At 45.1% G+C, this 12,641-nt stretch overlaps 1 protein-coding gene across 1 annotated transcript in view; it reads right to left on the reverse strand.

The window, feature by feature from the left end:
- LOC144486489 (NACHT, LRR and PYD domains-containing protein 3-like) overlaps positions 1-12,641 on the reverse strand; it is a 136,815-nt gene that overhangs the window by 60,379 nt on the left and 63,795 nt on the right. The window contains exons 10-11 of the mRNA XM_078204533.1: positions 10,784-10,954; positions 5,380-5,550 (exon numbers count right to left, since the gene is read on the reverse strand). Coding sequence (XP_078060659.1) covers positions 5,380-5,550; positions 10,784-10,954 — 342 coding nt within the window. The remainder of the gene's footprint in view (positions 1-5,379; positions 5,551-10,783; positions 10,955-12,641) is intronic.

Here is a 12,641-nt window from a genome sequence, read left to right on the forward strand (position 1 = left end):
TCCGTGGCTCGGGACTGTATTTAGTGGTTTTGTTGAACATAATTTTTCACGATGCCAGTGGTTCGGGTCTGGAATGTACAGTCTGGAAGTGTGGTGGGGGCAGGCTGATTCGAGGCATAACAGATGGCAGTCGATGAACATTCGAATGTAACAGTGTGCAAATATACGAGGAGAAGGCAGTAGAACGAGACAAATTCCTAATCCTAGTTTGGTGAGCCGGTGCAGACACATTTAGCCTCGTGGTGATCCGCAATAATTCTGTGAAGATAATGGTTGGAAATGTATTGAGATTTTAACTGGAAGCTGGTGATGTTGCAGTGTAAACAAGGTTAGGTAATTTAGCCAGTGTCCACAAAGGGCCATTGGTATCTCTCTCAGATAGAATCAGAGAATTGTTACAGAGCAGAAGGAGACCATTCGGCCCATGCTCTCTGCACTGACTCTCTGAATGAGCAATTTACGAAGTGTCATTCCCCCAAATTCTCCCCGTAACCCTGCACATTCTTCCTTTTCAGATAATAATCCAATTCCCTTTGGAAATTTTCAATTGAACGTGTCTCCACCACACTCCCAGACAGTGAACTCCAGCCCTTAACCACTCACTGCAGGTCCCGGTTCAGGCAATGCTGGCACCAGCAGCAATTTCATAGGCTGCATCTCTGGAGAGACCAGTGAGGAAGACTTGGTTACTGAACACAGGGCTGAAATGAGAGGAGGAAGGTTAAACTCAATTCAATGATGCACTTGGCAACACTTGGTAGTGTTGCCCAAGGCTACGTGAGTTTGGAGCAAATTTCTGTTTTCTCAGGGCTCGAGATTATCTGCCACATCAGTCCAAGTAATTTTGGATGGAGATTGCTGGAGAACTGAGCAGGCGTTGGTTACATGGTTGCAGTGATGCAAAAGAATTAATAACTTGCCAAGTTCTGACAAGATGGTGAAGCATTTTATCGCATATAATCTGAGGCATATGGGGTCGAATGAGAATGGAAGTGAAATGGTAGAAAGGCCATCCCCACACACACAGGCAATGCCTAGACCGCAGCATCGACTGTCAGAGACATGTCAGCCTCTCTCTGCAGAGTTCTGGTGAGTCAGATAACTCTAGCACTGTGAGGGATGGTCACAGGCAAGAGGCTTTCCCTGCGTAGACATGATGGTCAGTCAGGTTGTCACCAGCATTGGCTTGTGTCTTTGATGTCTTTGATGGGAGAGTAACAATGGAACGTTATGTGTCTGTAAAAGAGAGCGCGAAACATCAGGAAATGAACTAAAAATAGTGACAGCGTCCAGATCTTGTAATCCTTACACCGAGAATTAGCAGCGCTGGAGCTGGGAGAACAGCAGATAGTGTGGGAAATCGCTGATTGCGATACTGGTTGTGGAGTTGAGAGTGTGCGGTTGAATGGATGGGTGAGGAGACTCTCTGGTGCCTGCAACACAGAGCTTCATTGCCCATCACCGGTCACATGGAACCGGCTGAAGGACGTGTTGGAATGTACATTTTGTTACAAACTATGCCTTGAAGAAATATATTGAATATTGAAGGTTGTTGAATTCGATGATCAGCCATGAACCAATGGCCAATGGTGGCGCAGGCTCGAAGGACCGAATAGCTGACTCCTGCTTCTATTTCTATTTTAATCATGTTTCTATGCAGGTTATGTTGTCGGCACCGTGCTGTCTGTAGTCAGTGTCCTTTATTGTTACTGAAGCAATATAATTGACAACATGTTGATTTTAATCTGAACTAATGCAGTGTTCTGTTGTTTCAGTGTTTCCCCTGGGATGGCAGAGTAGAGCTTGATTGCGGGTGTTTGAAAGGTTATGTCATGTGACTGAGGAACAGCTATTTTTCACAGAGCATTCTCGTTTTCATTTCAGTTTCAGAAGTTGCTTTAGGTTAAGCCAAAAGCAGTGTTGTTTCCCTCTCTGAAGTTGGAGTTTTTGCTGTTTAAGTGTTGCTGTGTTGGAAGCTGTCAGAGACTGGGGTTACCTCTCTGCGGTTGGACTGTTCGGAGCGACATCCTTCTCTGAAAACAATTGTCTGTTGGCTCTCCAGAAGAGTTAAAAAGCTGGAAATCGGCATCACGTGAGCATACTTGTTTTTGTGCGAACTAATGTCGGAGAAGGGTGAATGTCTGTGCTTATTGCTTTATATTGGAACAACAGAGATAGCTAGCTGTTAGGAGTTATACTGTGTCATGTTTAAGTCTTGCAATTGGGAAAGGTTATGCTAATTCTTGTTGTTATATGCTAACTGCATTCTTAAATAAACTGCGTTTGATAAAAGCATCCTAGTGGGTCACTTGATTCATACCTGGAGTGAAACACCTCATGCTCATCAATGCCAAAATCAAATGTAAAACCAAGGGTCCAGGCTAACTTCACAAAACACCTTGGAGTTTCTGGTCTGCGTCTTAACAGTTGCCTCCATTCACTCTTTACTCTTCCTCACAAATCAAGGGCTGTGTGACTGGGTGATGTGTGTCCCCCTGTCAGCATGTGAACGGGTCCTCAGAGTCACCATCACATTATTCCCCTCCACCCAGGGCACAAAAATCAATGTGATTGACATTTCACTGCATTGGGATCAGAGAGAGAGAAATAACAGGAATCAGTGAAAATTCAGGTTCTGGTTCATAACTTCCAACCCCTGGGCCTTTATAGAGTTTTTCAGCACAGAAAGAGACCCTTCGGCCCATCGTGTCTGTGTCAGCCATCAAGCAACAATCTATTCTAATCCATTACCAGTACTTGCTCCATCGCCTTGTATGCTGTGGCAATTCAAGTGCTTGTCTAACTGCTTCTCAAATGTTGTGAGTGTTCCCGACTCTACCACCCTTTCAGAAAGAGAGGTCCAGGTTTCCACCACACTCTGGGTGAAAAAGCTTTTCCACAGTACCATAGAATCCCTAACTGGACATTTACCATGGCAAATCCACCGAAACTACACATCTTGCAAACTCCACAGGCAGTCACCCGAGGCCGGAATTGAACAAAGGTCCCTAACATTATGAGGCAGCAATGCTATTGACTGTGCCATCTTCAATTGTCCTCTGAAATTCCTGCCCAATGCCTTAAATATGGTCCTGACTATTGACCCCTAAAACGAAAGAGAAAGGCTTATTTCTATAAACCTGTGTATGTCGCTCTTAATTTGATACAACTCCACGAGGTAGTGCCCCAGCCTTCCCTGTCTGAGTAAAACAACAGGAGCATTGACATACAGATGGATCTGTGCGTACGTGTCCACTGATCACTGAAATTGGCAACATAGGTGGATAACCTGGTCAACAAGGCATGCAGCATGCTTGCTTCATCAGACAGCACATAGAGTATAAAAGTTGACAAGCTATGTTGCAGCTGTATTAAAGTTTAGTTAGGCCACATATGGAATACTGCTTGCAGTTGTGATCGCCACACTACCAGAAGGATGTGGAAGCTTTGGAGAGGTGCAAAGAAGATTTACAAGGATGTTGCGTCGCCTGGTTACGGTATGAGGAGATGTTGCATAAACTCGGATTGTTTTCAAAGAACAACGGACAAAGAACAATACAGCACAGGAACAGGCCCTTCAGCCCTCCAAGCGTGCGCCGCTCATGTGCCCAACGAGACCATTCTTTTGTATCCCTCTATTCCCAGTCTGTTCATGTGGCTATCTCGATAAGTCTTAAACGATCCTAGCATGTCCGCCTCAATCACCTTGCTTGGCAGTGCATTCCAGGCCCCCACCACCCTCTGTGTAAAATACGTCCCCCTGACATCTGTGTTGAACCTTGCCCCCCTCGCCTTGAACCCGTGACCCCTTGTGTTCGTCACCTCCGACCTGGGAAAAAGCTTCCCTTTTTCACCCTATCTCTGCCCTTCATAATTTTACACACCTCTATTAAGTCTCCCCTCATCCTCCGTCTTTCCAGGGAGAACAACCCCAGTTTACCCAATCTCTCCTCATAACTAAGACTCTCCATACCAGGCAACATCCGGGTAAACCTTTTTTGTACTCTCTCCAAAGCCTCCACGTCCTTCTGGTAGTGTGGTGACCAGAACTGGACGCAGTATTCAAAATGTGGCCCAACCAGCGTTCTATACAGCTGCAACATCATATGCCAACTTTTATATTCTATGCCCCGTCCAATAAAGGCAAGCATGCCATATACCTTCTTGAACACCCTCTCCACCTGTGCTGCCACCTTTAACGATCTGTGACTTGTACACCCAGGTTCCTCTGTGTGTCTATACTCCTGATGGTTCTGCCATTTATTGTATAGCTCCCCCTTACATTAGATCCACCGAAATGCATCACTTCGCATTTATCTGGATTAAATTCCATCTGCCATTTCTCCACCCAATGTTCAAGCCTATCTATATCCTGCTGTATTATCTGACAATGTTCATCACTATGTTCATTCATTGGAAAGACGGAGGCTGAGAGGCGACCTGATAGAGGCATATATATCGTGGATAGTTGGAGGCTTTTCACCTGGGTGGAAAGGTCAACTACAAGGCGGAACAGTTTGCAGGCAAGAGGGGGAAAGTTTAGAGGAGACGTGCGGGGAAAGATTTCACATAAAGGGTGGTGGGTGCCTCGAATGCACTGCCAGTGAAGTTGACAGAAGCAGGCATGTTCCCAACGTTCAAAGTTCATCTTGACAGAAACATGAATGGGAGACAAACAGAGGAATAGAAACTGCGTATGGACAGTAAGTATTGGGTCTGAATAATGATTATGAGTCGTGGCAGGCTTGGTGGGCCGAAGGGCCTATTCCTGTGTTGTATGTTTCTTTGTTCTTTGAAGAACAGAATCACCCATGATTATTGCAGTATGCTTTTTCCAAGACCCCATTATTTTTCCGTATAGTGTCGGAGATTGTGACGATTGTTAGGAGAATATAAATGATTCCCACAAGTGACCTCTGAAATTTGCTGATACTTATCTCTACCCAAACTGATTCTGCATCCTAATCATTGGAACTAAGTTCACCTCTCCCCACTGTACTGTCATCTGTTATTAACAGCGAGACCCCACCACCATGTCCAGTCCTCCATTGACTGTCATCTATTCACTCTCCCCTTTTCACAAATCAATGGATGCTGTATCCAGAGAGAGCTGTGCAGCTATGAGGAGGAGGAGCGGACCTCAGAGGGTCAACCATAACATTATTCACCCGCACCCTCGACATAAAGATTTATGGCACTGACATCTCATTGCCTCGGGATCAGTGAGAGCAGCAACAGGAGTCAGAGGAAAAGCAATTTTCCTTCTACATAACTGACGCCAATAGTAATGGGCAGTGTTTTTTATACAAATACCGGTGGTGAAATTATATTGTTGAATGTTCAGTTATTATAAACACAATCTCACAGTCTGCTACTTACTCCAGTTTCTGTATTTTACAGTCCAGATTCCTCAGAGCCACAGACAGCAGTTTCACTCCTGAATCTCCCAGTTTATTGAAACCCAGATTCAGATCGATCAGTGAGCGGTTTGTACTGAGAGCAGAGGCCAGGTCCTCGGCACAAAAATCAGTGAGAGCATTACCATTCAGACTGGAGATCAGAGACAGAAAAATAACAGGAATCAGGGTAAGTTCCCAGTGTTTTTAAGAATAAGATCATTAACAATAATAATGTACAGCGCAGGACATTCAAGAAACACAACATCATTTCATACAGAAGGCAAAATACTCGTGAAGTTGTAAATCTGAAATATGAATCTGATATGTTGGAGACTCTCAGCAGGTCAGGCAATATCTGTGAAGAGAGAAACAGATTTAGTTTCAGTTCAATTAGCTAAACTTAGAAACTGGAAATAGCAGTGAATTAAATTGTTTTAAGTGACAGGGAGCTGGGGATGGGCGGGTGACAAGGAAAGAACAAAATGGAAGTGCCGGAGTGATTAAATGACAAAAAGGATGATGGTGAAAGGGAAGAGCACAGGATTCCCATGTCCTTACCCTGAGTCACAGGGAGGGACATGGGGTGGTCAGTGGCTCAGGAATGATGTGTGTGGTGGGGTTGAAGATGATGAGAGAGAAACCTTTTTCACACTGCCAGTGGTTCGGGTCTGGAATTCACAGCTGGGAAGTGTGGTGGAGGTCGGCTGCATCGAAGCAGTCAAAAAGGAATTAGATGATTATTGGAATATAAACAATGAGCGGGGATACGAGAAAAATGCTGGAGAATGACACAAATTCCCAATGCTAATTTGGTGAGCTGGTACAGACACGATGGGCCAAATGGCCTCATTGTGCACCGTAAGAATTCTGTGAAGATAATGGTTCCAAATGTATCGATATTTCAACTGGAAGTTGGTGATGTTGCAGTGTGGACAGTGTTAGTAGCCGTAGTCCCCAATGAAATGTTCATATTTCTCACCAATAGAGAGAGACTATTTGTGACATGTAGCTTCAGTGACACAGCTTAGTAAACGTGAGGCAATTTGAGGAGCTGGGACTCCATGGACCCCGACAGCTGGTATGAGGACCAAACCCCCAACATTGGCGTCATTCTACATCACACTCGCGGCACTGAAACAAGTGAACTAACTCGACACTATTGCTAGAATCGGTGAATTAATGTCTGACAGGTGAGCGCAATTCGTCCACTCAGGCAGCACAGGCAGAATCACAGAATTGTTACAAAACAGAAGGAGGCCATTCGGCCCATTTTGTCTGCACTGACTCTCCGAATGAACAATTCAATAAGTTTCATTCCCCCACCTTCCCCCAAACCCCTGAGCATTCCAAAGGTTAACCACTCTGCAGGGGACGTCCCAGTTCAGGCAATGCTGGCACCATCAGCAATTTCATAGGCAAGAATTCTGGAGAGACCAGTGAAGAATACGTGGTTACTGAACACAGTACGTATCAATGATGCACTTGGCAACACTTGGTAGTGTTCCCCAAGGCTACGTGAGTTTGGAGCAAATTTCTGTTCTCTCAGGACTGGAGAGTATCTGCCACATCAATCCAAGTATATCGGGATGGAGATTGCTGGAGACCTGAGTAGGCGTGGGTTATATGGTTGCAGTGAGGCAAAAGGATGAATACCTTGCCAAGTTCTGACAAGGTAGTGAAGCATCTTATAGCATATAAACTGAGGCATATGGGGTCGAATGAGGATGAAAGTTAAATGGTAGAAAGGTAATCGCCACATTGACACAGGCAATGCCCAGAAAGCAGCATCGATTGCCAGAGACATGTCAGCCTCTCTCTGCAGGGTTCTAGTTAGTCAGATAACTCGAGCACTGTGAGAATGGAATGGTCAGAGGCAACAGGCTTTCCCTGTGTCGACATGGTGGTCAGTCAGGTTCTCACCAGGAGAGGCTTGTGTCTTTGATGGGAGAGTAACAATGGAACTTTATGTGCCAGTAGAAGAGAGCACGAAACGTCGGGAAATGAACTAAAAATGGTGACAGCGTCCAGATCTTGTAATCCTTACACCGAGAAGCAGCTGCACTGGAACTGGGAGAACAGCAGATAGTGTGGGAAATCGCTGATTGTGATACTGGTTGTGGAGCTGAGAGTGTGCGGTCGAATGGATGGACACAGGAGACTCTCTGGTGCCTGCAACACATAGAGCTTGTGTACCCATCACTGGTCACATGGAACCGGCTGAAGGACGTGTTGGAATGTACATTTTGTTACAAACTATGCCTTGAAGAAATATATTGAATATTGAAGGATATTGAATTCGATGATCAGCCATGAACAAAATGAATGGCGGAGCAGGCTTGAAGGGCCGAATGGCCGACTCCTGCTTCTAGTTTCTATTTTAATCATGTTTCTCTGCAGGTTATGCTGTCGGCACCGTGCTATCTGTCGCCGGTTTCCTTTATTGTTACTGAAGCAGTATAATTGACATCATGTTGATTTTAATCTGAACTAATGCAGTGTTCTGTTGTTTCAGTGTTCCCCTGGGATGGCAGAGTAGAGCTTGATTGCAGGTGATTGACAGGTTATGTCATGTGACTGAGGAACAGCTATTTTTCACAGAGCATTCTAGTTTTAATTCTGCTTTCAGAAGCTGCTTGAAGTTAAGACAAACAGCAGTGTTGTTTCCCTCTCTGAAGTTGGAGTTTTTGCTGTTTAAGTGTTGCTGTGTTGGAAGCTGTCAGAGGCTGGGGTTACCTCTCTGTGGTTGGGCTGTTCGGAGGCGACATCCTTCTCTGAAAACAATTGTCTGTTGGCTGTCCGGAAGTATTAAAAATCTGGAAATCGGCAACACGTGAGCATACTTGTTTTTGTGCTAACTAATGTTGGAAAAATGTGTATGTCTGTGCGTATTGCTCTATATTGGAACAACAGAGATAGCTAGCTGTTAAGAGTTATACTGTGTCATGTTTAAGTCTTGCAATTGGTGAAGGCTATGCTAATTCTTGTTGTTAGATTATCTTAGTGGGTCACTTGATTCATACATGGAGTGAAACACCTCATGCTCATCAATACCAAAATCAAATGTAAAACCAAGTGTGCAGGCTAAATTCACAAAACACCTTGGAGTTTCTGGCATGCGTCTTAACAATGGCCTCCACTCACTCTTTACTCTTCCTCACAAATCAAGGGCTGTGTGACTGGGGAACATCAGTCCCCCTGTAAGCATGTGAATGGGTCCTCATAGCGTCACCGTCACATTATTCCCCCACACCCAGGGCACAAAAATCAATGTGATTGACATTCCATTGTGTTGGGATCAGAGAGAAATAACAGGGACCAGTGAAAATTCAGGTTCTGGTTCATAACTTCCAACCCCTGGACCTTTATAGAGTTTTTCAGCACAGAAAGAGGCCCTTCAGCCCATCGTGTCTGTGTCAGCCATCAAGCAGCAATCTATTCTAATCCATTTCCAGCACTTGCTCCATAGCCTCGTATGCTGCGGCATTTCAAGTGCTTGGCTGAATACTTCTTAAATGTTGCGAGTGTTCCTGACTCCACCATCCTTTCAGACAGTGAGATCCAGATTCCCAAAACCCTCTGGGTGAAAAAACTTTTCCACAGAACCACAGAATCCCCACTGTGCAGATGGCGCCCAATCGCCCCATCGACTCTGCACTGACTGTCCGAAAAAGCCAGGCCCACACAACTGCTTAACACTGGACATTTACCATGGCAAATCCACCAAAACTACACATCATAGGACAGTAAGGAACAATTTAGCATGGTTGATCCACCTAACCTACACATCTTTGGACTGTGGGAGGAAACCAGATTACCTGATGGAAACACGCACACATGGGGGGAACATGCAAGCTCCACACAGGCAGTCACCCGAGGCCAGAATTAAACAAAGGTCCCTGACGTTGTGAGGCAGCAATGCAAACCACTGTGCCATCTTCAATTCTCCTCTGAACCTCCTGCCCAATGCCTTACATCTATGCCCCTGGTTATTGACTCCTACAACGAAGGGGAAAGGTTTATTTCTATAATTTGATACAACTCCACATGGTAGTCCCCCAGCCTTCCCTGAATGAAAAAAAAAAACAGGAGCATTGACATACAGATGGATCTTTGCGTACTTGTCCACTGATCCCTGAAAGTGGCAACACACATGGATAACTTGGTCAACAAGGCATGCAGCATGCTTGTTTCTTTGGCCAGGACATTGAGTATATAAGTTGGCAAGTTATGTTTCAGCTGTATTAAACTTTCGTTCGGCCCAATATGGAATATTGCGAGCAGTGCTGATCGCCAGACAACCAGAAGGATATAGGTGCTTTGGGGAAGGTGCAAAGAAAGTTGACAAGGGTGTTTCCTGGTCTGGTTAAGGTATGAAGAGAAGTTGAATAAACTCAGATTGTTTTCACTGGAAAGACGGAGGCTGAGGGGCGACCTGATAGAGGCAGATATATGGTTGATAGTTGGAGTCTTTTCCCCAGGGTGGAAAGGTCAACTACAAGACGGGACAGTTTGAAGTCAAGAGGGGGAAAGTTTAGAGGAGACGTGCGGGGAAAGATTTCACATAGAGAGTGGTGGGTGCCTCGAATGCACAGCCAGTGAAGTTGACGGAAGCAGGCACGTTCCCAATGTTCAAGGTTTATCTTGATAGAAACACGAACGGGAGACGAACAGAGGAAGAGAAACCGTGTATGAGCAATAAGTACTGTGTCTGAATAAGAATGAGGAGTCGCTGCAGGCTTGGTGAGCCGAAGGGCCTGTTACTGTGCTGCATGGCTCTTTGGTCTTCTGAGTACATGAATGTTAAAATCACCTGTATTTATTGCGGTATGTTTTTCCAAGACCACATTATTTTTCCTGTGTGCTGTGTTGGAGATTCTGAATACGATTTGGGGCCAATAAATGATTCCCACAAGTGATCTTTTAACTTTGCTAATTCTTATCTCTACCCAAACTGATTCTGCACCTTGATCATTTGAATTAAGTTCACCTCTCTCTACTTACTGACATCTGTTACAAACAGCGAGTCTCCACCACCATGTCATGTCCTCCATTTACTGTCATCTATTCACTCTCCCCCTTTTCACAAATCAATGGATGCTGTGCCCGGGGAGAGCTGTGCACATCTGAGGAGGAGGAGAGAACCTCAGAGGGTGCACTGTAACATTATTCCCCCACATGCTCAACGTAAGGATTTGTGGGACGAACATCCCATTGCTCAGGGATCAGAGAGAGAAGCAACAGGAGTCAGAGTAAAAGCAATTTTCCCCATACATAACTGACGCCAATAGTAATGGGCAGTGTTTTTTATACAAATACCAGTGGTGAAATTATATTATTGAATATTCAGTTATTATAAACACAATCTCACACAGTCTGCTACTTACTCCAGTTTCTGTATTTTACAGTCCGGATTCCTCAGAGCCACAGACAGCAGTTTCACTCCGGAATCTCCCAGTTCATTGGTACCCAGATCGAGATGTATCAGTGAGCGGTTTGTCCTGAGAGCAGAGGACAGGTCCTCGGCACAAGAATCGGTGAGAGCGTTACCAGACAGACTGGAGATCAGAGAGAGAAAAATATCAGATATCAGGATGAATTCCCAGTGTTTTTAAAAATAAGATCATTAACATAATAATGTACGGTGTGGGACATTCAAGAAACACAACTTCAGTTCATACAGAAGGCAAAATTCTATTGATGCTATAAATCTGAAATATGAATATGTTGGAGACTCAGCAGGTCAGGCAATATCTGTGAAGAGAGAAACAGATTTAGTTTCAGTTCAATGAGCTAAAATTGGAACTTGGAAATCGCAGTGAATTAAATTGTTTTAAGTGACAGGGAGCTGGGGATGAGCGGGTGACAAGGAAAGAACAAAATGGATGTGCCGCAGTGATTAAATGACAAAAAGGATGACGGTGAAAGGGAAGAGCACAGGATTCCCATGTCCTTACCCTGAGTCACAGGGAGGGACATGGGATGGTCAGTGGCTCAGGAATAATGTTTGTGTTGGGGTTGAAGATGATGAGAGAGAAACCTTTTTCACACTGCCAGTGGTTCGGGTCTGGAATTCACAGCCGGGAAGTGTGGTGGAGGTTGGCTGCATCGAAGCAGTCAAAAAGGATTTAGATGATTATTTGAATATAAACAATGAGCGAGGATACGAGAAAAACGCTGGAGAATGACACAAATTCCTAATGCTAATTTGGTGAGCTGGTGCAGACACGATGGGCCAAATGGCCTCATTGTGCACCGTAAGAATTCTGTGGAGATAATGGTTGGAAATGTATCGATATTTCAACTGGAAGTTGGTGATGTTGCAGTGTGGACAGTGTTAGTAGCAATAGTCCCCAATGAAACGTTAATATTTCTCACCAATAGAGAGATACAATTTGTGACATGTAGCTTCAGGGACACAACTTAGTAAATGTGGGGCAATGGGAGGAGGTGGGACTCCATGAACCCCACAGCCGGTACGGAGACAAAACCCTCAACGTGAGCATCATTCTACATCACACTCGAGACACCGAAACAACTGAACTAATCAACTCCACACATCGCCAGAACCGGCACATTAATATCTGACAGGTGAGGGGAATCCGTCCACTCGGGCAGCACAGGCAGAATCACAGAATTGTTACATAGCAGGAGGAGGCCATTCGGCCCAGTGTGTCTGCACTGACTCTCCGAATGAGCAACTCACTAAGTGTCATTCCCCCACCTTCCCCCAAAACCCTGTGCATTCCAGAGCTTAACCACTGGCTGCAGGGGAAGACCCCATTCAGGCAATGCTGGCACCAGATTTAAAGGCAGCCAGCGGCACTTTTAAAGGCTCTGAAGGGAGCAGTGAGGGAGCCCTGGTTAATGAACAAAGGGCTGAAATGGCAGACGGCAGGTTAAACGCAATGCACTGACACTTGCCTGGAAATTCACAAGGCTATATCGGTTTGGAGGGAGGTTCTGTTCCCTCAGGACTGGAGGGGAGACCTGTAACATCAACCCAAGCAAATCTGGATGTAAACTGGAGCTGGGAGAACAGCAGATGTAAACTGCCAAGGGCCAGAGCAGGCAGCAGTTGGATTCAATGAGGCAAAAGATCAATAACCTGATATGTTCTGACAAGGTGAGTGTTCACCTTACAGGCTGATATGTGAATAAGGATGAAAGAGAAATGTGGAAAGAACATCTCCACCCAGACAGTGGCAATGTCCAAACAGCAGCATCAATCTTCAGGAACATGTC

Source organism: Mustelus asterias, unplaced genomic scaffold (genome assembly GCF_964213995.1).
Source record: "Mustelus asterias unplaced genomic scaffold, sMusAst1.hap1.1 HAP1_SCAFFOLD_366, whole genome shotgun sequence".
NCBI classification, from domain to species: domain Eukaryota; kingdom Metazoa; phylum Chordata; class Chondrichthyes; order Carcharhiniformes; family Triakidae; genus Mustelus; species Mustelus asterias.